Below are 25,963 nucleotides of genomic sequence, written 5' to 3' on the forward strand. Positions count from 1 at the left end.
TAGTCTCCATGTTAAGGTCTATAAACTTCACACTCAACTTTTTATTTCTGCTTTATTTCTGTTCTATGCATTGCCAAATATTGCTTTTGTGTAATTGAAACAGAGCTGTAGTTTGATTATTAAACAGAGGGAAATTAATTGCCTTCAGCTCTAACAGGGGAAGCAAAGGCTCTCGGTAGCAGAAAACCTTAAATTGTGGAAAAGTTGCTTTTTTTCAGAGCAGAGCTAGAGTGCAGATGCTGCTGGGGGTCAGCAGCCCCACCACCAAGGGCTGGCTGCCTGGTTTCACATGGTGGCTCAGGGATATGGGTTTGACCAGGCATTTTCTAAGGGGAGTGTATGTAATTTATTTGTAGACTCCACCCCTCTTCTTTGTTCTGCCTTCATCTGTACCTTGAAATATTTGTACTCTACATGCCCCCCCTGTGCTGTGGGACACGTCCCTGGCTGTGCTGCAGCCCTGACAACTCTGCCCTGCGGTTTGGACTGGCTCTGCACCTGCAGCGCTGGGTTCTGGGGGAAACAAGGCTTAAGAGGGTCAGGCAAAAGGAGGGTATCGGGTGTACTAAGCAGCATGGGTAATTTCCTATTTGAAGCCTAAGAAGAGAGAGAAAACAGCGTGTGACACAATGTGGGTACCATTTTTAACCCTAACATCAGGCGTGGACAACGCAGATTTCTGCCGCAGCCTGCAGATGGCCATGAGTCAAGTAACACAAACGATGCTTGCCAGTTGTTGACATGTCTGTGCAGAAGACACTCCTTTTTTATCTGCCACAGTTGCTTAAAACCAAAAATAACTACTTATCTTACAGTGAAAAGAAAAGTTTGAGGTACTTTAAAATGGTGCTAATCCTGAGCTGTACAATAGCAAAAAGGCCCAGGTGAGATCGGTGCTCTAAGCAAGATGAAGGAAAGAGGGGCAGGATTTTATTACATTTATAATTCTGTTCATCTTTTTACATGATAAAACTGTTGCCCTGTGCTAAAGAAAAAAATCCCTGTATCTTCCCTTTCCTGTGGAAGCTCACGCCTGACTTTCTCCCAGACGGATTTCTCTCTGTAGCATTTCTACAACGATACCATTTAGCCTTTGAGCAGATGTCAGATAGTAAGGAACGGCTGCCGGCAGATCAAGTTGCTGCTGCCAACTCTCGCGAGCTCTGTGTCAGAAACAGTTGATTATAATGTCAGTACTGTCCAATTTACGGGCTTAAAGCAGCAGCTGCATACTGCATTTTCCCTGAAGTATTCAAAGATCCTGACTCTAAAAACTTTGTAGTTCTTGTCATAGAAGTGGGGTAAGTGATTCTCTATTTACACATCTCTGTCTGCCAGGATAATTTACAGTTCAGCTTGATTTGCACGGGGATTGGGATCTTTTAAAATGTTATGCTCTGCCCATTTGTTGCTCTCTTGGGAAAACTCACTCTGCTCTGCAAATGGAACGAGTAAGCAGGCGTGTGTATCAGACCTTGATATTATTCAAGGGATCCTGAGCTAAGTAAATTAAGCTGAGCTAGAAATCACTTATTAATTCAACCATCTTTTCTATTTAAATACTGATTATGTAGTCTTGTGTATAGATTTTTTGGCTGGGTAAAGATTTGTGAGGAGAGGACATAGTGAAATAAACTGTGTTCCCTTGCTGAATGAGAATACAAAAGTATAGTCAAATGTTTAAGTTTTGTTGGAGGAAACTACTATATAAGCAGCTTTTTAAAGTATGCAAGTGCATTATATGCTATATCTCTGCTCGGTTAAAGTTGAGGAGCTAAAGCAATCTTCCGACCCTTTTACTCTCATAGTAATAATCAAGCAATATTTGTTTTGCTCAGTGTGCTTTACGTTGTTGGGTTTGGTTTAATGCAGCCGTAAAAACCTTATTAAATGTAATATTTGCCATACATTCAATGTGTAATAATAATCCTCTGCCACTCGCTACTTTTATTAATATTAGCAAAGTAACTTGGGACTAGACAAGACCTCTCATTCAGTAGTACAAAACTTCTGTGTTTTTCAAACTTGATCTATTTAAAACTTTTTTTTTTTTTAATGCCATTTGTTTTTTTGCAGAGCTAATTAAGAAGGTACAGAACTGATTTTTGGGGTTGTTGTTGTTGTTTTTTCCTTCCTAAAATTCTTGTCTAAAACTTCTTATGGTCAAAATCTGTGCCTCTGTGTTTTGCAGTACTACAGTATTTTCCTCCCACCCCGTTCCTTTCTAATTAACAGGAATGTGCAGAGGGCAATTAATTTAAATTACTATTTAGATATTAAAAGCTTTAGGAACTTTAATGCCTCTCGCTTTTCTTAGTACCATTTTATCTTCTTCATAATGACAATGTTTGAAATCTCTTATTCTTTCCAGCTTGTTGTTGTGGTGGTGTGTTAGAAGTGTGTGAAGAAAGACAGTGTCAGGGAAACAACAAACTTAGAGAAATTACTTCTCCCATCTGGCAGTGCTGCGCATTGGCTGCACATTTACCCAGCTGGATCCCTACTATTAACATTTCTCACAGTTCCTCCATTGCCTTGGTTGACTGTGAGATAGGGTGAAAGAGTTTAGCCTCAGGCTAATCTTTACATACCTTTTCTCACCCAGCTCTGGAAAGATTTTGTGACAGGAATGGATGGAACAAAAATATGATTGGCACTTAAAGAGGGGGTCAGGTGCCACTGAACAATGTGAGCATCCTGGTCAGGTGCTGCGGGCAGCCAGGGAGAGCCTCTGCTTACCCAAACTCCTTGGGAGTTGCTGGACCGTGTGAGTTGCCCAGATCGACTACGCACATCTGTAAAGTTTAGCATACATGAGGTCATTTACAGGTTTATATAAGTCAAGCTGAAGGCCAGATGGAATGTCAGACCAACTCTGAAGTCTATTGCCCCCATTCACTACCTTATCTTTTTTCTTATTTTTTTTTTAAAGACAAGAGCGTAAAAGTTTGCTTTCTAAAATTTATCTATTTTCTACCTGTTTATATGACTGATAAAAATATTGTCTCTGAAGATTCTTCCCTGTTCCTTTGATGCTACCTCAAAGTTAGGAATCTCTCTGCACAACATCTTCCTTTTCCCTCCCCTGCATTTTCTTATTTCATTTCTCAGAATACGCAAACAAGCAGGAGGAGCTTAGATTAGGCCACAGCTGTACTTTCCACAGAAATTAGCCTCTTATTCCTTTTAAGGACACAAGTGCTTGTCATTAACAAAGAATGGCCTGTTTAAAGTGGCAGGACAGAGTACACTATGTACGGCAAGGCAACAAGCAAAAAATAGAAGGAAGCTTTGTTGACTATTTTCAAATATGTAAGCCATAGAAATGGGCTTATGCAAAAAGTCTTTTTCTGACTTTCTACTAAGATACTGGGGGGTTTATAGCATTTGAAAAGGTTGGGGTAAATAGGGCTATTAGTATGCTTACATGTGGCACATAATCAGCATCTATACCTTTAGCTTTAAGGTATTACTAATTACTACTATGAAAAGTTCTAAGGAATGCCATACTCAAATTATTAGACACCACCTACATATATTAAAAATTGTTGTCTTTTTAGTGTTTTAATATTCATTCTAAGTAGCAAAAGTATGACTACATCTTATGGCTATGGTGGTTATAACCTTGGTTAAGTTGCTTTAGAGAAAAAAGATCTTGAAATAAATGTTTCATGTAATTCTTGGTATACTTCTGTATGCAGTTGCCCACAGGAGCTGACCTGCCGGTCAGGTCAGATGTCCTTCACATACCTCACTTGTTAAAACACCTTCAGATCTTAAGGCGTATGAGTAGGACAACAAAATCACCCTGTGCTTTGAGGTTTTAGCAAATTGTGCCATTGATGGTTTGTTTCAGCCCAGGCATCTGTATGTGATACAAACATGTAGTTCAAAACTTACGTGGACCCAGAAATTCTTGGATTAGAACTTGGCTTCAAGCTCCTTTTCCATGTTCATGGACTGTGTGTTTATGTGTGGAAAAATCCGTGCCTAGTGATGTTTGTTATCACTCTTTATTGATTTGAGAACACAAATTGCGAAAGCAACCTCTAACAGAATGATGGCTGGTCAGGCATGGCATTTTCCATCACAGATCATAAGATGTCCTGTTCATCGCGCCAGTGGAAATGCAAGTGGTTAATTCATCTGCCAACTGAAGTAGTTCAGACTCTGCTTATATGACTTTACCTTCCCTGGTCAGGCTTCTTCAGTTCTGTCTTTTTTTTTAGCAACAGAGTTTTTCTGAAGTACTGTACCAAATACTAAATACTAAACACAGTCTTTGCAACGCAACTAACTAACAAGAACTTACGGTTAAAGACTGCTGACCTTTGTGTAGCAGCACCATGTTATTTTCAATGTCCTTGGGGTGACCTACACCCTTTTTGAACAACCTATTTTGGCTTTGGTACTAATACATTGCAATACTAACTCTTGAATGTCTTTTTTCCTGTGTTTCAGGCATCATGACTTGGACAAATGGTACAAGTCTCTATATCAGGTTTCTCATCTGGCTTCTTCTACTGTATATGTTCATCAGGAAGGTAATCCCTGAAGATAACATCGTTACAACCAAGAAGGGCAGAGTCAGAGGAATGAACCTGCAGGTGCTGGGGGGAACTGTGACAGCCTTCCTTGGAATACCTTATGGACAGCCACCCATTGGTAGACTGAGATTTCAAAAGCCAGAACCTCGTGAGAAGTGGTCAGATGTTTGGGATGCCACAAAACATGCAAACTCTTGTTACCAGCTTATAGACACTACTTACCCGGGGTTTCCTGGATCAGAGATGTGGAATCCAAAAACTAACCTAAGTGAAGACTGCTTATACCTTAATTTATGGATTCCTTCTCCCAAACCTAAGAATGCAACTGTCATGGTGTGGATATATGGTGGTGGCTTTGAGACTGGGTCAACTTCCCTACCAGTCTATGACGGCAAGTTTCTGGCCAGGGTAGAAAGAGTCATTGTAGTTTCCATGAACTACAGGACTGGTGCATTAGGATTTTTGGCTCTGCCAGGAAATCAGGAAGCTCCTGGAAATGCAGGTTTGTTTGATCAAAGATTGGCACTTCAGTGGGTCCAGGAGAACATAGCAGCATTTGGAGGCAATCCAAAAAGTGTGACTATATTTGGAGAGAGTGCTGGCTCAGCTTCTGTCAGCTACCACATCCTTTCTCCTAAAAGCCATCCTTTATTCACAAGAGCCATCATGCAAAGTGGATCTGCAAATGCCCCTTGGGCTGCAATAACAGCATCTGAAGCCAGAAACAGAACAGTGGCTCTAGCTAAACAGCTCCAGTGTCCCACCAGCAATGAGACAGAGCTAATTCTCTGCCTCCAAGACAAGGACCCAAAGGATATACTGGAGAATGAAATTTTTGTTGTAACATATGACTCTCTTTTACGAGTATATTTTTGTCCAGCTGTGGATGGTGACTTTCTCTCTGACATGCCAGAAACATTGATTGAGAATGGCCTTTTCAAACAAACACAGATCTTAGTCGGTGTTAATAAAGATGAAGGATCAGCATTTCTAGCATATGGAGTCCCTGGCTTCAGCAAGGATAGCGATGGCTTGATCAATAAAACAGCATTTGAAGCCGCTTTAACTCTGTCCTTCCCAGAAGCAAGTCAACTTGCAATAGAATCGATCATTTTTCAATACACAGATTGGGAAAATGAGCAAAAGCCAGAACATTACCGTGATGCCATGGATGATGTTATCGGTGACTACAATATAATATGTCCGACAATGGAATTCACAAAAAAATTTGCACAGCTAGGACACAAAGCATTTTTTTATTTCTTTGAACACCGATCCTCAAAGCTCCCTTGGCCAGAGTGGATGGGAGTAATGCATGGTTATGAGATCGAGTTTGTGTTCGGACTGCCTCTAGAAAGAAGAGTCAATTACACCAAAGCTGAAGAAATCTTAAGCCGGTCCATGCTGAGATACTGGGCAACTTTTGCGAAAACTGGGTAAGTTTGCTGTGGAAGTTTGTTTGATTGGTCAGACGCTTGTTTGTTTCACAGGCAGAAAAAGCCTAACAGTTTTGATGGTGATCTGAAGCCTGATGAGAATGATTAGGAAGGATTAATTGTTTGGCTATCCAAAATTCCTGGTTTAGTTCTGATAAAAACACCATCTTAGTAAAATAAACTGTTGTTGCGTAGCTCACTGTATTAGATGAGCATAAGGAAATAATGTGCATAAAAGCAAATGCAAAACATTTATTATTTTTTTTGCCACACCAGCAGTTGTTACAAAGGAAAGGTAATGGTTTCAACTTTTAGAAACAAAATATTTCAAATTCTGGAAAGACTTCCAACTGTAGAAGTAAGAGCCAAAAGCCCGATTCCCTTGAAGATGTAATTTGCTCGGAACATGCAGGTGTATAATACGGGGGTATATTGTGTTCACATGATGAAGTGATTGGGACTACAGGATGTTCTTTTCAGAAAGCCTTTCTTCCCATGTGTACTGTAAGTATAATCCTGGGTTTCACTGAAGCCGATGACAAATCACTTGCTATTTCCATTAGACTCATCTTTAAGTGAAATATATCCTAGCCTGTATAAGAAGCAAATAAGCATATTTCATTTGGATGTTTGAAATGGATTAAATACAACCCTTCATTCACTCTATTTAGCTGGCCAGGAGCAGCGAGACAGCCCTTGCTCTTCTCGGTGGGGTTGTGGGGCTTTCAATGCAATATTCAGCTTGAAAAGAAAACATTCCAGTGCGGTGAGAAAACCAGTCACTACTGCAGTCATGTATGATTAGCCTCAAGGTTGCAAGCCTGATGGGATGGGGAGGTATCTTGTCTTCTCAAAAGCTTGGTTTCTGCTCTCTCACCTGGGAAAATTATATATAAAAATATTTATACCTGTGAAAGCATACAACCAAACACATAATTCATACTTTTAAAATATGTAATTAACTTAAATTTTAAAATCCTGCATAAATTTTATGTCCATAGTGGACTTTTCCTTTGATCTGTGAAGGATACGTAGATTTGTAAAGGCTAAAATCAACTTTGGAACAGGATTTAATTATTTTTCTTAATAGGTTAGAATCAGAGAAGATCACTATGCTTGTTTAGTCCTTATAACCTTGTACATAACAGAAAACACAGGTAGGATTTAAACATTTCCAGGGATGAAAAATCCAGAACAAATGTTGGTAGGTTGTTCTAATTCCACTAAAATAGTTACAGTTATAAAAGGAAGTTTTGTATCTGGTCTGAATTTGCCTATTCTACTTCTGCATTTTCCAGGTGCTATATTTTACTTGCTAATTTCTAAGCTTTATATTATGAATTACGTTCCATATAGAGATAATTCTAAGCTCTATTCAAATAACCCTTCATCCTTTTTTTGGGGTTGTTTTTTTTTGGGTTTTTTTTTTTTTTTAGAGAAACCAGGTTATACTCTTGAGACTTTCACTATAGTGCATTTTTTCAAGCCCTTAAATAATAACTAGGCACCTTCTTTAAAACCGTGATTCATCAACACCTTGTTGGAATTAATCACTGTCATCCCCAAAGAGTCCTTATTACAGGTGTCATCTGTCGCTTCTAGTTCAACCTGATATTCCCCTGTTTCCGCACCCAAGGCGAGTACTCTTTGCCCTGGCCGCGGGGTTACGCTAGGAGCTGCTGTGTGCCTGCCCGGCCCGTGATCCACCCCCACCCCACGCCTCTCCTTGTGCCATGGCACTGCTTCAGCTCCGAAACACGCTGCACTTGGTGGCTGCCAGCCCAGCCCTGCCTAGTCCCTTCATGTGATACCGCGAGGTGGACTAACAGCTTATTTTTATGTGTATCCTTTTTTTAACAGGTTTGCTTATCAATAGGTGTGATGGATTGTTTGCCTTGATATAGAGGAATATTAATTACATTAACAAGTTCTATCCCCTGTATATGTCAGAGCCTGTATTTTTTTTTTTTTGTCTAAGTGATGAGAGTATTAAAACTCAGATAATTAGGATACAGATAGCTATAGTCATCAATCCATAATGCTTTAATACAGCTTTTATTCTCATAAAATTTAATGTAAAATTTAATCTATGAGCTCTTCCTCCTTCCCTCTTTACTCAGAGCCTGAGGACACCGTTCCATATGAATTCGGTGTGAAAGCCTGTAGCACAGAGGAATGCATTCGGCAGGGGTGTACGGTCTGGCACTGAGCTGTGCGGTTGATTTATCAATGCCAAAAATGCATCTGATGATAGATTCCCAAGATGAAGTCTGCACAATGAGGTCAGGTAAAGCCTGGTAACAATTCCTGCATCACAGAGACATGCTATGACAGCATTGCTTGGAAAGCGGTGTCATTAGGCCCTTAGTGGAGAGCAAACCGAGCGAAGGCTCCTTATTACATACTGCAGCTTTGCAACCTGCCCTGCAGGAGCGTGCAGTCAGGGTCGTATAGCAGAGACAGCAGATCTTTCCATTAAACAGCACTATTCCTTAGCAGAAAAGAAAAAAAAAATCAGGTCTATAATAGATTTTGCAGAACAGTATTTACATTTCCATGAACTATTGCTTTCCACTGGATTAGATATACATATATGTATAAAAATCTCAATAACCTGCTATGCAAAATAGAGTACTCTGTCCCTGTCACTGTACCTAGCTAAAATTAGACAACATAAGGTACGTTCAGGTTTAAGTTTATAGACAACAGCCTCATCATCTAGTCTGACTATCATTCACACTATAATTAGATTAACCCACAGATTGAATTTCAAGTGGTTTCCACAGCAAACAGCAACTAATCCCTTCCTCTGCTTCCACCACAAGTATCAAACCCATCACTATTAGGGTAAACAATACAGTCATGCAACTTAGGTAACAGTAAGAGATCAGGTCGGTGTTAACCCATCATGGGACACTTTCCTCATGGTCCAGATCAGAGACCCCTAAGGCTCCATAGCACACCATTCATAGTGCACAGTGAGGGGGGAAACAACAAAAATTGTTAATAACCCCTACAGTGATAGGTAAGCCTTGTTTTCCCAGCACCTTCGAGCACACAGTAAACATTTATAAAGAACTGGGGAAGCCCTGTTTGACATAATGTTTGTAGTAAACTCTTGCATGATCAAAGCACGAACATCTGAGGGGAAAACTACTTTACCATTGATGTCTCTAGTAGATGAGGAGAAAATCAAGCAAAAAGATGAAAATCAGAAATATTGTACAGCATAATTTTTAGTGAGAGTGTTTGACCTAATATTCTAATGTACAGAAATACAGAAGCGCAAGGGAAGGCAGAGCAGCCTTCAGAGGAAGGGAGATAAGGTAGAGTCAACAAAAGCTGAAAGAAATCAGTTTTCTCCTGGTACTTTCTGGCTGGGATGGACGGAGAGGCAGCTCGGCTCACCGCGTGCAGGGCTTGCTCACAAGGGGTCTTCAAGCTCATACTTGGGCCTTAATGATCTCTGGGTTTCATTCTTACATGAGCACTAGGAATAAAACCTAGTCAAGTCGAAGGTATGCCCCGTAGCAGCATTTTCTGTTTCTGTCGTGGCTTAACCGCAGCTGGCAACTCAGCCCCAGGCAGCCGCTCGCTTGCTTCCCCCTGGTGGGATCAGGGAGAGAATCGGGAGGGTACAAGTGAGAAAACTAATGAGAAACAGCTAATGTCATGTAAGAACAAAAGAAAAGATGTTAGGGAGGAAAAAAGAAGTGACTCCTTCAAAGGATCCCGAGAGTGTAAGTGATGCTCTCGGCTTCTCCATTGCTCAGTAAACAGGAGGAGACTGTCAGCCAGCTCCAGCTTCCCACTCGCCCATCATCCCTGCCAGTAGCTGATGCAATTTCCCAAGTCTCTAGGCACTTTTTGTTTCACATCCTTGCTAAAAATAAATAACTGACCATTTTTGTTGGAGAATTATCAGGGGTAAAGTTGTTCTAGTTTTCACTATGAATGGGGAATGTAGCTGACTCAGCAGGAGATAGGGCAAGGCACTTCGCCTGTGAGGCTTGAAGGTAGACGCTGGCTTTCTACAGCAGTGCCTCTCTTCGGCACCCCAGGGAATGGTGTCGGGTTTAGGAATCTGCCATTATTTACATGGTCCGTAACGTCTGTGAAGACCCTGCTGAAACAGTTGTCTTTGAGAATAAGCTGATGCTTTTCAGTCATGAGATTCCCTGCAGATTTCTTATCCAGAACAGGATTCAGTGGCTTGGGAACCTTTGGAATTATGGATACCGTAAGTGCTTCTGTTACTGCACGTAGGGACAGGCTGCAGTATTTACTCATATAAATAATGTTACTTCATGTCAACTAGCCTGAGAAGAAGCGAATAAAATAGAGAAGCAGATTGCCTCATGGGTCTGCCTTTTCAAGCAGTTGATACTGAAGAAAGGACAGACTGGGAGGCTCATAAAGCTCCTGGTAGAGATATTTAGGATCAGCCCTTTGGATTATATCTAGCTAATGCTAATCCTGATGCTTGTAGATAGACCAGCCACCATGGAGCTGTGGCTAAGCAGATTGGCACTGTTGGGTCACTTACCCTCCAATTATACACCCCCATATCTCTTCCCCTCAGAAATATGCTCATGGTTTATTTCAAGAGCAAATCTAAGTAATCAGTGGTACAGATTGTCTGTTAGACTCCTGCAAAGATGTGCTACAGGTGGACAAAAATACCATGCTCTGATCCACAGTGTTTAGAGGACCATCACTCCATTATTCCGTGAGACATGCAGCCGGCTCTTGCCCTTCCTGGCGTGGCTGAAGTGCCTCTGCCTGCCAGTCCTGGGCATTTCCAGACACCAGCATGCCAGGGAGCCTGAACTCCGCTGGCAGCTGAACACTTGTATTTTCTAATGACCTTTTCACTTTTAAATTGGATTCAATTTACTGAGGGAGAAAATGCATAGGTAGGAACATCCTGGCTGAACAGTGTGAAGTCCTGAGGTGGATGCTGATGTCTGCTAAGGTGCGGAGAAAGGTAACTATTACTGAACTGCCAATGTAGCCCTGGGATTGGAAGACAAAGGCTTCCAGGTATGGCATTTCCTTTTCTATCACTTCAACACCTCTGTTGTTTCATTATCACTGCAATTTTAAATGAATAGACATTTGGTATCAAGTAAGGTTGACCAAGTATCCCAGCCGTTCCTAGTGCTATTAGCATAATTCCATAAAATACTTTTTTCTGCATGAATTTAAGCCTTGAAAGAACAATATTTTCATCACACCCTCAAGAAATCTCTGTTCTACAAGTGAGAGAAGAAAAAAGATTATTACTGGTGCTGTCTGAATAAATCAAGTATAATAAAATATTTGGGTTATAAGAAAGAACAGATTACAAAATCGATTCTCTTGATTTACACTTTGATTTAAAATTCATCCATTTTTCCTGACCTAGGGTCTCCTCAACTGATTCTTGAATTTAAGAACATTGGCAGTAGAATATAAAATGTTAGCCTTAAAATAATTCGTTAAAATCCCAGACATCACCAGAATTAGACAGGCAGAGAGATGTAGTCAAATTACATTCAGCAGGAAACAGGAATGTGATTTCATATGGAAGGGGCTGGATGGACTCAGTACAGTTGTGTTTGTGTACAAGTTCATTTTAACAATCTTAAGTTAGTTTTCAGTGGACTTCTCTTGAACGTTTTCAGGCACACTTCATTTTAAGTGACATCCATGGTGAAAGAATTTAAATTTCTCTTTTTAAACACTTTTAAGGTTAATTTTTCTGCTGTACTTTTGTTATTCTTCAGAAAGCTTTTGAAAGCAAGCAAGTGACACTAACAGGTACTATCAATCATAACCAGCAGAATGCTCTGCTAACTCTAGTAAGAGGAAGTTTTATTTATCATGAAAAAATATATGGCATCCCAAATCAGTTGTTGCTAGGTTATGCCTGTTGCATTACTTTATTCATTACATTTGTAACTGTATTCTTTAGACATGAGTGACGTAAAGTGACAAGGAGACAGACAAACCAGAGGAGATGAAAACTCAAGTAAGAATGTAGTGGAACATACAAAGATAATATTTTTAAGGCTTTGTGAAAAATGTTTTGGATAAAAGGAAACTGGCAAAACTTGTCTCACTGCCAGTTTTACAACTGCTGAAACAAATCTTTGCGGCTTTTTCTATAAAGTGAAGCCTTTGAAATATTTCCTCCTATGTTTTAGGGGAATTTGTGAGGCTTTGATTGTCCCACTAAAGCTCTGAAGTACTTTGCCTGGTTATTATTGCCTTTCCCTGATGTTCCACTGGTAGACATATAATAAATTTCAGCGCTTTTGCTACCAACTTATCACAACATGTTTATAGGGAGTAGTTTCAGAACAGTGAGAACAAAAACAACAACCTCATATAGAGTCCAGACAGCAGATCGAACTGGGGACCTATATAGTCTATGTATGGAAAGGACAATATACTGGAGGGAAAAACAGAAACCAAAAACACTCCACCCCCTTTTAATTTTCTAATACTTCAGAAGCTAGGAAGCTTTACATACCACTAAGGCATTTTGTGGTAAGACGTTTACTGTGGGTTGTATTTCTTCCAGAGATAAGGCCAGGTGCACAGGGACAGAGGCAGATGCCTGGACTGGAGCCACTCAGCTGAGACCTGGTACTGGTCCTCACAGGTTCTTCAACCACACTGGAACTGTAGCTTATCTGGAATAAGTAATTTGTCATCTTAACCAGTGATTTGACTGGATCCGGTCAAGAATCAGAACAAAAGATTTCTGGCTGTGAGGTAAAAACACCAGGAGTATAAACGAAGCATGACAGAGGTTTCTAAAAATACAAAAAGATTATGGAAAGCCTTCCTTTCCTGTGTTAGGGAAAAGCAAAGCTTTAATTCTGATCCAAAAGGGCACATGCATTCTCACACTCACTCTCTTTCACGGGAATAATTTCTGAGCCATAAAAAAAAAAAAAAAAAAAAAGTGGAAATCAGTCATGAACAAAAAAGGTCAAATTTAGGAAATTTATTCCTATTTCTCCACCTTCATTTTTTGGTTTTGGGGTTCTTGAAAGTGATTAATCATCTTTTCATGGTCCATACATATTTTTTATATTCAGAAACAGTAATAGAAACATCTTTTTAGTGATCTGTTTGGATGTAGTACATCATGGAAAAAATCAGTAACTAGAGACTTGCATTTGGCAGTCCTCTCTCTCTGGCTTGCAAGCTGACAAGCTGTCATTGAATTTCAAAACTGAAAACAGGACTATTTGATTCAGTCATCTTTTGAAAATAGGTCTGGAATACAAATTGTTTAGATTGGTTTAATATTATTACAAATATTGCAAAATTCCAAGAAGACGTCTTGCTACTTTCCGTATGTGCAGCAAACACAATTCTAGCCATACAGATTTTATTCTCTAGAACAGATTTTCAAACACAAGATGAGAGCATCTATTAAGGAAATTTCCAAATACTTTAGGAGCAATTGAATGAGACATAAAACTAAAATCTAAAACTATAATGCAAAGGTTTGCCTTGAATGTAACACTGGCAATGCTTTATGGGAAAGGGCAAGCTCTAATATAATTGTCAGGGGCTGCAGGATCAAACCCACAAATGCTAATGCACAGTCCTGGGACTAAGCAAGGGGAACCCCCAGGTTTTGCTGTCAGAGCCACAGACACACAAACATGCACACGCAGGCACAAGAAAAGAAATTACAAAGTGGATCCTTTTGAGGTGGGTTTTAGTAGAGCTCTTCTGACTTTGGCTGTAAAAGGAGAGAGGGAAATATCTTGGATGTGGCTGTACTGGACCCCTGCTGTGCCAAGAACCTGGCAAAAAGCCTACAACTGTTTTGGGGGGAGGAATGAAGAGGTATGACTGTTCCAAGAGTTGAAACAAAATCATGGTATGATTGCTACCTCTAAATTATGGAGTGGGATTAAGAAGCCTGGATAGAAATAATTTAGTTTGATGGAAAGTACCCAAGTAAGGAAGATGGGAAACAAGAGATGGAAATGATAACAGATGCAACAGGCTAGGTGAACAAAAAAAGACATTAAAAAGAGAGAAAGAACAAAAAGAGATGGAAAGATAAAAGAACAAAACATCTTAAAGTCTTGCTAACTGTTTTGGAGGGTAAAAGAATCTGTGAACAGCAAAATGAAGGAAATGCATGCATGAATTTATGTGTGAGGCAAATTCACATAAAAGAACAATACACTTCAGAGATAATCTAAGGTTAGGGATTACATTCCTTGTACCATAACTTCTGCAGGCATGCAAACACATGATTGCAGAAGACACTGTGAAATTCTAATTAATGTCCACCCACAGTTAAACCTCTTCTTAAGGGCACTCTTCTTCCATGCTACTTTTCTGCAGCTTAGTCCTTGTTTCATCATCAAAAGACAGAAATTGAAGTTTAAAAGGTCTGCAAACTCCATTTTTCCAGGTGGTTCTGGAACACTAATCACAAGTCCTACTGAGAAATTTCACATGAAGAATGGAAACCTTTCGGTACACATTTTAATTTACTCCCCAATACAAGAGATTGGCTTGTTTCAGGGAAGTGGCAAAGGGGAGAAAAGAGGAAATGAGGAGCAGCAGAGGTTACCCAACACCATATTTTTGAAGGTAGCTCAATACGGTGTTTAATTTTTTTTCAATCAGCTGTAAGAGGAGTCACTTGTGGATAAATGTAGTTAGCAATTTAGCCACAGGATTTGTGAGATTTCGTCCCCACAAATCTAGAAGCTGCACACCAGTAGAAATCAGGCATTTCATGCTTGGAGTTAGTGACATTACACAATTATATGCTAGCACAGATGTAAAATTAAAAGCTGCCATCATCTGCTTTCCCAGACATCTCTGGCCACCATCTGTGTTCTCTACCTTTCCTGGAGGGAACATAAGACAACTTCCTAATTTCATTCAATACAAAATATGAAGAGTTTACCTCAAATATATACCAAAGTGATCCTTTTTTCTACTGGAACTGCTATTCAAATACTGTGATTTTTATTTTAACTAATAAAGTTTTAAATATGAATGCTCTTATGAATGCTATACACCATGGTGTTCTCAAAGAGTAGCGTCCAAGTGAATTTTCTATACAACTGGAAACGTTTAGAGGTTTAACAGTTGTTTTTTCCTCATTATGAAGTAGCCTGCATACTATAATTTCCACAGAAGCCCCCTCAATTTTGGAATAGAAGGACTTTGCATAGGCTCAGAAATTCTCCCCTCTTTATATACCATTTCTTCTTGAGACATACCTTTTGTCTTTTCCAGTCCAAATGTTGGTATCTGGAGATCTCCCTCTTGGTGCAGGTCAAATCAGACTCAGAGGATGTCATAATGCTCTAACATAATTTGTGTTCATCAAAGAAAGAAAGATACATGTAACTTCCACTTGTATGAGTCAAAACTACAATGACTTTGTAACAGAGATAAGTAAATAACTTAATTTTTTTTAATTTTTTTTTTTAGAAAAAAATTAAATATTCGGCGGGGGGAGGTGTTTGTGAATACTAGAGCTTCTTATTTACATTTGGCATCATGAAGCATCAATGGTTCTCTTTCAGATGAAACAATAATGCATATACATGTTACTGAAAGCTATCTAATGGTTTCATTTTATAGGACTGCTCAATTTGGCCTAGAATGCATAGTAGCTGATGTTTGTGATTCATGCTTTTCCTACCATTCACAGAAATAAAACAGTGGCAGTAGTGGAAAATATAAAGAAAAATGGTACTATGATGAAGTCCATCAGGACACAATGAATCTAGATGATATTATTTGGTGCATGGTTATGTGGAGCATCAATCCTGAAAAGAAACCATGGTCAGAGCAATTACAATTGAAAACGAATCTCAAATATTATATCCTAGTATAGTATCTACTACAGAGTCTGTATTGAAAATTTGGTGTCTAGAGAGAAGGAAAACATTCAATCCATTTATCTAACAATTTCTGACTGTCTGGGATGAGCTCTATCAATGGGAGAGAAAGCAAGAGATGGAAACGGCAGTCATATAATACATGTGAGTACAGTACTCACTTTTTGTCACAACCAGCTGGGCTGACAAATTTTAGCAAAGACACTGGGAATTCAAAATACAGTATTAACAGTTCCATGGCAAGAAAAACATTTTTTCTCTCCCTTTACACACTCTCTTTAGGTTTCTCCTAGGAAGCAATTCTGGTTAAAATGCTATGTAAGTTTATGTTTTTCCAGGTCATGAGAAGGAGAGAGGAGGTTGTAGAGGAGATAAGACAGTTTCAGAGGATGAGCAAAAGGGCAAGTGCGATCGCCTTCCTGTCTACTTATTCTTTTGCTTACCTTCTGCTGAAGTTACTTCCTCCTTCAAGGTCTCAGTAGGGTTCAGAACCTTCTTCCATTTCCAAAGAGGCCTCTTCAACCTCTACAAGTAAGACTTAAAACTATAGTTACATTTGATTTCTTGCTTCAGACAAGAGGATGAAAAAATAACAGCTTTGAAAAGTGGTCCTTGAAAGCTAAAACTGATATCATACAAAAGGGCATAAGGATCTTATAAAATACTTTAAAGGAACATTTTTTTTAAAAAAATATTCCCTTAGAAATAAAGGAGGACTAAGTCATAGTATTGCCCCTCTTGTGACTATCCAAAAGTGATGTAAACACAAACTGTGAATATTCACACCAGAACCTGGAGTCCTGGAGAAGGTGCAACATCATTGTGAATTCTGTCCAGGATGAGAGAAGCTTCTTTTGTAAACAGCTACAGGTATTTCTCCAGCTGGGACCTGATCCAAAGCTTTTGAAGTCAATCAATCTGTTCCATTTGTTTGCATTTGGATCAACCCCTAACTAATAAGTTGATTCACCTCAAAAAGTGCTGGACTTGAAGCATCATGCAAAATAATGCCTCAGATGCAAGGCACGTTAAGTAGAAGGTATAAAATACTTTTGCAAATTCTTTACTGCTCTATCACAATACATAACCTCAATGTGTAAATGACTACAAATATATGTTATAGGTATGTTATGTTAGACACTTGTCACATTCAGCTTAGTGTGACTCTGAGCATCAGATGAGTGATAAGTATTTCTTAAAACAAGACAGGATAAAACATATTTTTGGTGGATTAAAATTACCTTCATATTAATGTCAAAGTTTCATCCATTTCTCTGAACTCAATTTAACTTCAAATATTTTGGCTTCTTGAAGTCGTACCATTAGGTTGAAGATTATTCACTAGTTTGGAGTTGTTGGTTGTTTTTTTTTTTCTTTTCCTTTTGTCAATTGCCATTCTCACTGTGGCAGCCTCCAGCATCGCAGACTCTTTCCATTTTCAGAGCTTTGTTTTCTTTCGCCAGAAATGAGGCTCTGTGATGGAAAGCTGGGAGATTCAGTCTCTTCTTTACACCCTTGTCAAAACTGTGCAGAACATGCATGTATTTGGGAGGTATCACCCGAGATATATTGAGGGATCTCTGACCCTCAGGGCTTTAGGACTGTAGACAGGACAGGAGACAAAAGTATGATACTCACAGTCTTCACTCAGAGGGACCCAGATGATATCAAGACAAAGTTGTTCTCATTTAAATCAATGTGGATCCTCATTATTAATTAAAGCTAAATTTAGAGAAAGGTCTGGTCATGCTTAACTCTACTGGTTGTTCAGGAAAGGACATTTTAACTTGCTTTCTAGTGCTAGTGGCTTATAGAATGGTGAGATTGCTGTTCCAGACCTTGTATGACAATCATATCTCACCATACGCTATAAAGATATTGGAGTTTGGGGCAGGGGTTCCTGAAATAGCACTGAGCTTTGCTGGAACATTTTCACGGTGGAGGAGACTTACGTGCAGGAGTGCCAGCGTGGGCCCAGGAGGCTGGAAATCCACAGGCAGGGTCTGGAGGGCTCATTAGCTCTGGCTCGGCTGTCCCAGCTCGTTATTACTCCTGATACCAGCGCAGAATCCAGTCCAGGAGCCAGGGATCTGAAGCACTGATCTCCTAAATGCCTTGCAAGCATGCCCAAAGAGCTAAGGCAGCACATCCTGGATCTAAATTTCTCAAATACTACATTATTTATGGCCAACATCTTAAGATCTACCTTGTCAATCCCTGACATATGGCAGGAATTCACAAATAAGTACCAAGACATGCACAGGCAAGAATCATTTCGACTTGATGGGTGCTTCATGAAGCTGCTTTGAGCAGAACACAATAAGACCAAAAAAGAAGCAACAGCTTGTTGCTTCATTTCCTGAAACTGATATCAGTTGTAATAGTGCATACCACGATAATTTATAGTTTAAGACATTTAAACACACAACTGCTGTCACCAAGCTGGCATCTGGAAGGAATATCCTGAGCTTTTTTTAGCCTGTGAAGGTGTAAGAAAGCCTAGCTGCAAAGGTCCTTCTCCAATTTCTATCAGTTAAAAAAGTATGCCAGCTGGATCCTGCAGGTTTCCTCAAGGATCAGCAGAAGAAATAATATTTACCTACGATACAACTTGCAAAGCAGTTTCCTTTTGCTGTGGCTCAGGGGCACTTTATAGTCACTAGATTATGAACTTGCGTGTGATCTGTGAGAAAGAACTGAACACAACAGAACGTAATGAACTTCCCATAAACAGCTGCTTAACAAAAGTAATTTGGAGGATTCAAACCTGCAAACTCTCTCCGGTTTGCAGTACTCAGTCATAGGAGTCCCTTTGTTCATTACAGCGGGAACCTGAGCAAGGCTCAAATGTCGCAGAATCAGGACCAATGATTTTTACAGCTTATTAAGGAACAAATGAATGAGAAAGGTTTAATTACTACAGACTTTCAGAAACTGGCTATTATTTTCTCACGAGTTTCAATTTACAAGAACCCACTTCTAATATTATAATTTATTATAATCTAATAAATAAATGAATGTTTTTAAATGTGACCGATTTAATTTGTTTTTCTAAGTTCCCAGTTCTTCCTAGTGCTACAGGAGCACAGGCCTGATACCCTGAGAATGCTGACGCCAGGAGGCTGGAAGGAAGCTTAGTGTAGGAAACAGACAGTCACGGCTGCTTTCCAGTCACCCAGCACTGCGCAGGCTGGCAGCACCCTCGTCTGAGTTGCCACCTTTCAGTGCGGTAGTTTTTAGAGCTTTGTTATTATAAATGGCACCACTTACCCTTTTCAGCTAATAGGTTTGATGGCTGCTCTCTTTCCCATTAGTCTAAGAGGATAAAGACCTAAAGAGAATATTTTAAAATAAAATATTAAGTGTGGCACTGCATTTGTACAGAGGTTCCATCAGTTCAATAGATAGGATGGTTAGTGATTAGCTGATATAAAGGAATACTCTGAAGAGCTGTCTCAAAAAAACCCACCCAACTAGCAGGGTAACTTGTTATGCAGTATCATGTACAATGAGCACCAACTGGTAGCAGTAGTGACATCAAAAATAATATCTGTATTTGTGAAGTAATCACGTCAGCCTTCCAATTCACTCATATAGCAGTGGCACTTCACTTATTATTCCAAATGGGCCAATTCACAAACTTTTGATAGTGGATAGAAAGATACCCTTGTCATCTTGCCTTTGCTTCTGCGGTTTCCCATAACAAAAAAATCTCAAAGGGTACAATTTAATATAAAATATTTTGGCATAAAAATTCTATCCAGGGAGCCCATAAAACCATTTTAGTAAGTGGCAGATAATTAGCTGATTCAGGAAAATGTTCTGGATAGTTGTCTGAATTTTTTAAAAATCTAAGAATAAATTAATTATATTGAATCATACATCAGTGTACAGAGTTGATGATGATATTGCTTCAGATGCGATCCATGTGTTCATGCAGTGAGAGCCTTTCAGATTTATACAGGCCCCAGTCTCTGAATGGGAAACTTATACAGTAATTAGAGCCTCTGGAGAGGTTTTTGCAGGGGTTTTTTGGGTTTTTTTTCTTTTTGTTGTTTGTTTGTTTTTTTTTCTCCCAGGTGTTACAGATATTTCTTCATCCTTTCACTTGCTAACTTTCCTTGGAAAAGTTTCCAGAACAGGTTCATTTTCTCTGTTCCAATAGCTAGGACTGCTCCTCAGGTTAAGGACTTCAAGCCTTCAACCTCAGAGCTCTCTCTGACGTCTACTTAAGAGTGAGTCATTTGAACTAATAGCCCGGTATGAAGAAACATTTTGGCATTAAGCCAAATTGTCTGAGGGTTTGAGAAGATTCAACCAGTAGATAATAGTAAAATCTGCTCCTCTTTTAAATAGGACTAGGCTGGAAAATATCCATGAAGCTCCCAGTCCCACCATCCAAGCAAAGCCTTACACAAACAGGCACTGTCGCTACACCATCATCCCCCTGGGGACCACACCATTGCCCAGAACTGATATTAACATGGCAGTTGTTGTGCTGCGATGAGAAAATGAACATAGGTATAAATATCACACATCGTGGCCTTTAGAAATTATGTGAGACATCTGGATGTTTGCCTGACTAATGCCGCAAACGCTTCCCACCCCTCTGCAGGGAGCAGCACTCCGGAGGGCTGGGGCAGCTCAGGCGTGCCTGGTGCTCCTCACCAGCTCTCCTGCTAATTAGGAGTGCCCTTCTGTCCAAGTGGAAAAGAAAGAAAACAACAGAATATTTTCTTCTAGACTGGGGAAGAAGGAAAAATAAAATAAAACTGGGTTCATCCATTTAGATTAGATAAATAAATACATTTTGATTGGGTATGTTTGTTCAGTGCCAGCATGATTTAATGATGCTCTACATGAGACAACCACTAATAAAGCAACTGCAAAACTAAGATAAATTTTTAAGATACAAATCTTGTGGCCTTTTTCAAAATATACAATATCCCTGTCATAACTCATCTGAAGTCAATGAGATCGGTCTTTGATTGAGGAGGCACCAGCAGGAGGAACTCAGGCTTTGGCAGTGCCACAGGAAGAAGCACAAAGGGCTGGCATAGCCTGGCCTTTTGAGGAGCAACACATTGGAGGCAAGAGCCTCGATGCACACCCATCACATGATGGTGGTATTCAGGAGCCCTTACCATCCTTCATTATTTAAATCTACCTTTAGCTTTATTAAACAAACAGATGAGTTGACTCGCGGTGCAGTGACAGCTCAGTCTGTGATGTCAGTTGTTAGCTGGCATCTTTGTTTCTGTTATAAACCACACCACTCTGCTTACAACCCCTCACTTGTCAGCTGTTGATACTATAGCCCAGTTGTCTTCTCACACTTTTGTTCATTTTTCCTGAACCTTGGATTTCTCTGCCCTGTGCTATCTTACTCCCTTTCACCTGGTAGAAAACACAACCAAAATTCACAATGTCACAGCAAAAGCAGGTTTTGTATTTATGTAATTAAAGGAGTTAATTATGTAAAAGCACGAACTCAAAGCACATTATTGACCACATTCACTCCTATCAGGTGTCATACCTGTGCTGTGCTGCTGCACAAGTGTTTGCAGGGCTGGAAACCACGCTGTGCTGCTGGTAGCCTTCTTGTAGCTCTGAAGCAACCTAGAGCAGAACCACAGGAGCCTCAGCAGCTCGCAGACACGTGCAGAACTGTCCCTCGCTCCCTGGGGTGAAACATTTACAGTAGGCTTCTTATTTGGTGCTGAGCTGACTATTTCCATAATTCTTAAAGGCTTTATAATGCAACTGCAGAAAATGTGCAAGAGATGGGGTTATTGCTGTGGCTGCATTCACTCTAAGGCTGTCCCCTCTCCCTGTTATCTTGTGCCCATGGTAACACACTGTAAAATGCCACCCCATGAAAAACAGCTGATTGCCAGTACTGTCTGACAGCTCACAAGGAATCATGAACACTAATAAAAATTATTCACATTCACTGTCTCCTCCCTTTAAACCAGCTGTTTAAAAGAAAAGGGGGGCAAACTGACAATGAGCATCAGTGGTTACAACCTGGGTGAAGTCAATAAAGTTGCACCCAGGAGGAACAAGTCTCCATTTGATTCCCATTCTTGCTGCATGGGGGAACCGAGGGGTGCAGCAGCATTATCATAACTTTTCATTAATCTCAGTGGGCAACCTTTTCAGCTAACGAGACACATGCCAGCAGAATGCCAGCCTGGTAATAACCTGCGGAAGGCACCGAGGAAGAAATTGCCTTACTGCATATTTAGTGCCTGCGGCTGCTGGGGTTGCTGCTACCCTGATGAGGGCAGGAGGGAGGTGGGTCGTGTGCGGGGATGCTGCCTTCCCGATGCTCCACGTGATAGGGAGGGATGGGAAAGCCTCTGCCGGGTGAACTGTAGGCAGACGAGCTTGCTGAGCTCTTCTCAGAGCAGGTCGGAGGGAAGCCAGCTGCAACTGGAAAGACAATTAAAAGCAATAACACACTGCTCAGGTGAAATTAGTGTATGCTTCCTCTCAGGGAGCAATATCTCTATGAACAGCTTCAGCCAGGCAGAACAAATATTTGTCTGTCTGGAGGAAGGGGCTACGGGGGACTGGAGGTAAAATTGTGTTTCAGCCTGTGAATCTCTTAGTGAGTGTTGGGCTGGTATAATTCATCTCTGCTGGACAGCTAAAATGATGTAGGTTTTGTTTTTCTTTTCCTCTAGAGAAACACGCAACATGTTGACCTGATCCATTTACAAATAGACCAGCTAAATAAGAATACAGGGAAAGCTTGGGATGGTCTAAGCTGACATGTGGTACAGCTAGTGTTTACAACACTCATTAGGAAGGTAAATGATCCCTAAAACCACTTCCATGAGACTCAGAACTTTTTTTTCTTTGTGACCTATACCAAAATATAACTTAACAATGCAAAAGAACCTCTCTGTTAAATGGTGATACTGCACAGTGAAAGCTATTCAGAGCTTGCTCACAAAAATAGAGTATTTTATAGGAACTTTATCTTACAAAAAAACAGATTATTATATTTTTTGTGTATGATAAAGCATCTATAAAAGTAATGCTATGTAAATATTAATAAATATGCAGTCATCTTGTATTGCATTTCAGGTTATATTGTTCTTATTAATGAGAATGATCATGTATTATATCTTCATAATTAACAGAACGGTGTTCAAGCGGTTTATTTTCCATCTGAACCAAATTTTCTTCTTCTAAAGGCGTTGAAGATGAATCTCAAATATACACAAATGATCAATGAATAAGCTCCTCTAAACCCCTCTTCACTCCCTGTCAAATCTGGTATACTTACTGTAAGTGAGTCTTGAGAATTAAGTGTTATAGACAATTATAGCCATACAATGCCCAAAGGGGGAAGAACCTGATCTTAGTGACCATGAGTAATACCAAGCAACTTCCACTGAGCACAAGATTAAATAAGGTTCATGAAGTTCAATGAAAGCACATATATGTATAAAAGTAAAGAATGAGAGCAGCTTTACTGGAGACTGGGCTCACAAAGATACTGTTTTTCAAGTTAATGAGAAAATAAGTTTGGCTGCCTTAAAGACATATCTTAATGAAATAATTAACTAAAATGAGCTGCTCTACCACCATCAGAGAGTAAAGAGAGTCCAGCCTATAACTTCAGGGCATATAGAAAGGAAAAAAACAGTAGGTGATATAATGAAACAAATTATGTTTACACTAAAAGTTTGAATACAGGTGGTTTACTGGTTGGTTGGGGGTTTTTTTTGGTTTGGGTTTGGTTTTCTTTTACCTTTCTCTTGCATTTCCTCTCTGGGAGTAACTAAAATAATTGTATTTCTTAATTGCTGTAAGACTTGTTCCTGCAAACATTTAAAATTGTGTAGAAAAGGAGCTAGCTTCCTTCTAAAAATCTTCAGTAACTCACATTTTCTGCAGACAAAGGGAAGGTCTTCCCTAACTAGAACTTCTAGGTATGGACAGAGGTCTAAGCAAGGTGACTTAGTGTTTGACAAGGTAGGTGCACCAAGCAGAGCTCTGTGCTGAAGATGGGTGGCCCAAGCCCTTTCAGGCCCCACTGACAAAGGCACTGAGGTGGGCAAAACTGGAACGTGCCGAAGGAGAGGTGATCCAATAGCACCAGAAGATGAAAGAGCAGAGGTTTGGGGAATTGATAAAGGTGATGGGATGGAGGTTTCTGTGAAAATTTTGAGCTTCCTTCAGTAGAAGCAAGTTCCTATAATCTATCAGCAGTTGTCCATCCAAACAGATGGACAGAGACAAAGGCTGTTTGGATTCTTTTCTGTTCAGTAAAGGTATTCCCACAATACTTCTAATTTTCTATATGAATATTATTAAACTTTTAATTTGGTGCAAAGAACAGGCAACTTTACAGCTTATTCTGTGCACTACAATTCTCATCACGAAGTTACTAGCAAGAAGGAATGAACAGTAATTGTGATAGAAAACAAGGTTGTAATTGTAACTTGTTTTTACCAGTACAAAATTATACACGTGAGCTATGTTTTGCTGTAACTGGGACTTACCTTTTAACTTGGGAAATTTTCAATAATGGAGCAAAGAAGGAAGTTGATGGACATTTCTTTGAACAGTAAACCTCCTGGAAATGTGGAGAGAATGTAATAATCAGCAGGTTCACGTATTTCAAAATTCTGTGTTCATCTGACAGTTCTTTCAATCATTTTTGGTAAAATACATCTGTAGCCATTGTGTAGTCCCCCCCACACCTGTAAATTATAATACGGAATGTCATGATTTATTTCATAGCATAAAAGCTGCTAAATGCATACTGACAGCACCATTAGCGTTCTGATCTTGAACTGAAGTGCAAGTCAGCTCTGCTTAAGTCATCATTCTCATGAGCCACAAATAAATGTGCAGTTAAATAGGGCACCATAGGTTAATCAGAGCTGAATTAGAAAAGAAAAATTAGTAAAGAAATGAGCGATTCAGGAAATGAAATGCTGAATCTCTTACTCTAACATTGTTTCTGTAAGCAGCAAATGCCAAAGACTGCAGAACACCAAAACATGGGCCAAATCCTTGATTCATTCTGAATGAACTAAGAGATACCAATATTATTTCAGAGCTGCATCCCATGCTCTGCATGCTCCCCCTACACCCGGTACCTCGCTCCCACTCTTGGCAAGCACAACTCCAGTGGGATCCACACAGCCTGGACTCCTCTCTGACCACCTTCTGCAAAGAGTCCTGGCCAAAAGTAAAGCAGAGAGAACCAAATTAACTTAGCTAATAGCATTCTTAATCTATCCCACTAAATATCTTCAAATACTGTTGTTCTGCCTGAAGCCCCAGATTCCCTGATATCAGCTTCTAGAAAAGAAAATTAATCCTTCTGCTCACACTGCAACAGGATGTTTAATTTGTAATCTTAACCTCTTCTGAGCTAATGATGATTTGTGACTGTTTAAATCGTAAGTCTACTGCTTTTTCTGAAAAATCATATTCTGCCTCACTTGTTCCCTAATGCAATGCTTCCCATTTTCTTGTTCTTCTACACACTTAAACCGACTATTTTTTTCTATAGTCATATAGATACTACATATCATCCTTTTTGGAGGTGAAACCCTGGATGCTTGTTCCTAGAATCTTATGAACTCTGTTTAATTATAAATATTTATCATAACTATTTTAATACTAACCGCTGAAATCCTTTAATGTGCAGAGCTTGTTTTACAAAGAGCCAAGCACTCTGTACTTCTTCCCAATTTCCAAAAGATTTGAGAACAAGCCCCATTAGCAGAGTGCCAAACAGAAACAACACACTTCAAGAGGGAACCATTCCTTCTTAATGGGGAATAATTTTTTTCTCTCCCCATATGTCTCATCCAAAGTTTAGACATTATTTGGACCTTTACTGGCTTTATCATCTGAGCTATTTAGTCCAATCTATTTTTCTGTCTGAAGGGATCAGCAACATTCAAACTAAAACATGAACAGCTCAACCTCCCAAACTGGTTGGTTGGCTTGTTCTTAAATCATCCAGAATGATTTCTGTAAGAATTTCCAGACTCAACAAGTGTAGTTTGTGTATGGCTGTTCATTAACCTTTTTCCTTAGGTGAACTCAGAGCACCCTGAAA

The 25,963-nt window shown here is 39.7% G+C and overlaps 1 protein-coding gene and 2 long non-coding RNA genes across 3 annotated transcripts in view; 1 reads left to right on the forward strand and 2 right to left on the reverse strand.

The window, feature by feature from the left end:
- The first annotated feature begins 1,099 nt into the window (after positions 1 to 1,099).
- The window catches only part of BCHE (butyrylcholinesterase), a 32,112-nt gene continuing 7,248 nt past the window's right edge, over positions 1,100 to 25,963 (forward strand). Inside the window, exons 1-2 of the mRNA XM_040613048.1 lie at positions 1,100 to 1,301; positions 4,462 to 5,983. Of these exons, the coding sequence (XP_040468982.1) occupies positions 4,467 to 5,983 (1,517 nt within the window). The 5' untranslated portion in view covers positions 1,100 to 1,301; positions 4,462 to 4,466. The remainder of the gene's footprint in view (positions 1,302 to 4,461; positions 5,984 to 25,963) is intronic.
- On the reverse strand, positions 7,186 to 15,465 carry LOC121096689. The gene is made up of 3 exons (XR_005830655.1): positions 15,241 to 15,465; positions 12,501 to 12,663; positions 7,186 to 9,589 (listed from the first exon to the last, which is right to left on the reverse strand). It is a non-coding gene; the product is annotated as an uncharacterized LOC121096689 (long non-coding RNA).
- On the reverse strand, positions 15,473 to 25,463 carry LOC121096688. Its single transcript, XR_005830654.1, has 5 exons — positions 24,990 to 25,463; positions 24,387 to 24,460; positions 22,105 to 22,302; positions 21,404 to 21,548; positions 15,473 to 19,198 (listed from the first exon to the last, which is right to left on the reverse strand). It is a non-coding gene; the product is annotated as an uncharacterized LOC121096688 (long non-coding RNA).

This window comes from Falco naumanni, chromosome 13, assembly GCF_017639655.2.
Source record: "Falco naumanni isolate bFalNau1 chromosome 13, bFalNau1.pat, whole genome shotgun sequence".
NCBI lineage: Eukaryota > Metazoa > Chordata > Aves > Falconiformes > Falconidae > Falco > Falco naumanni.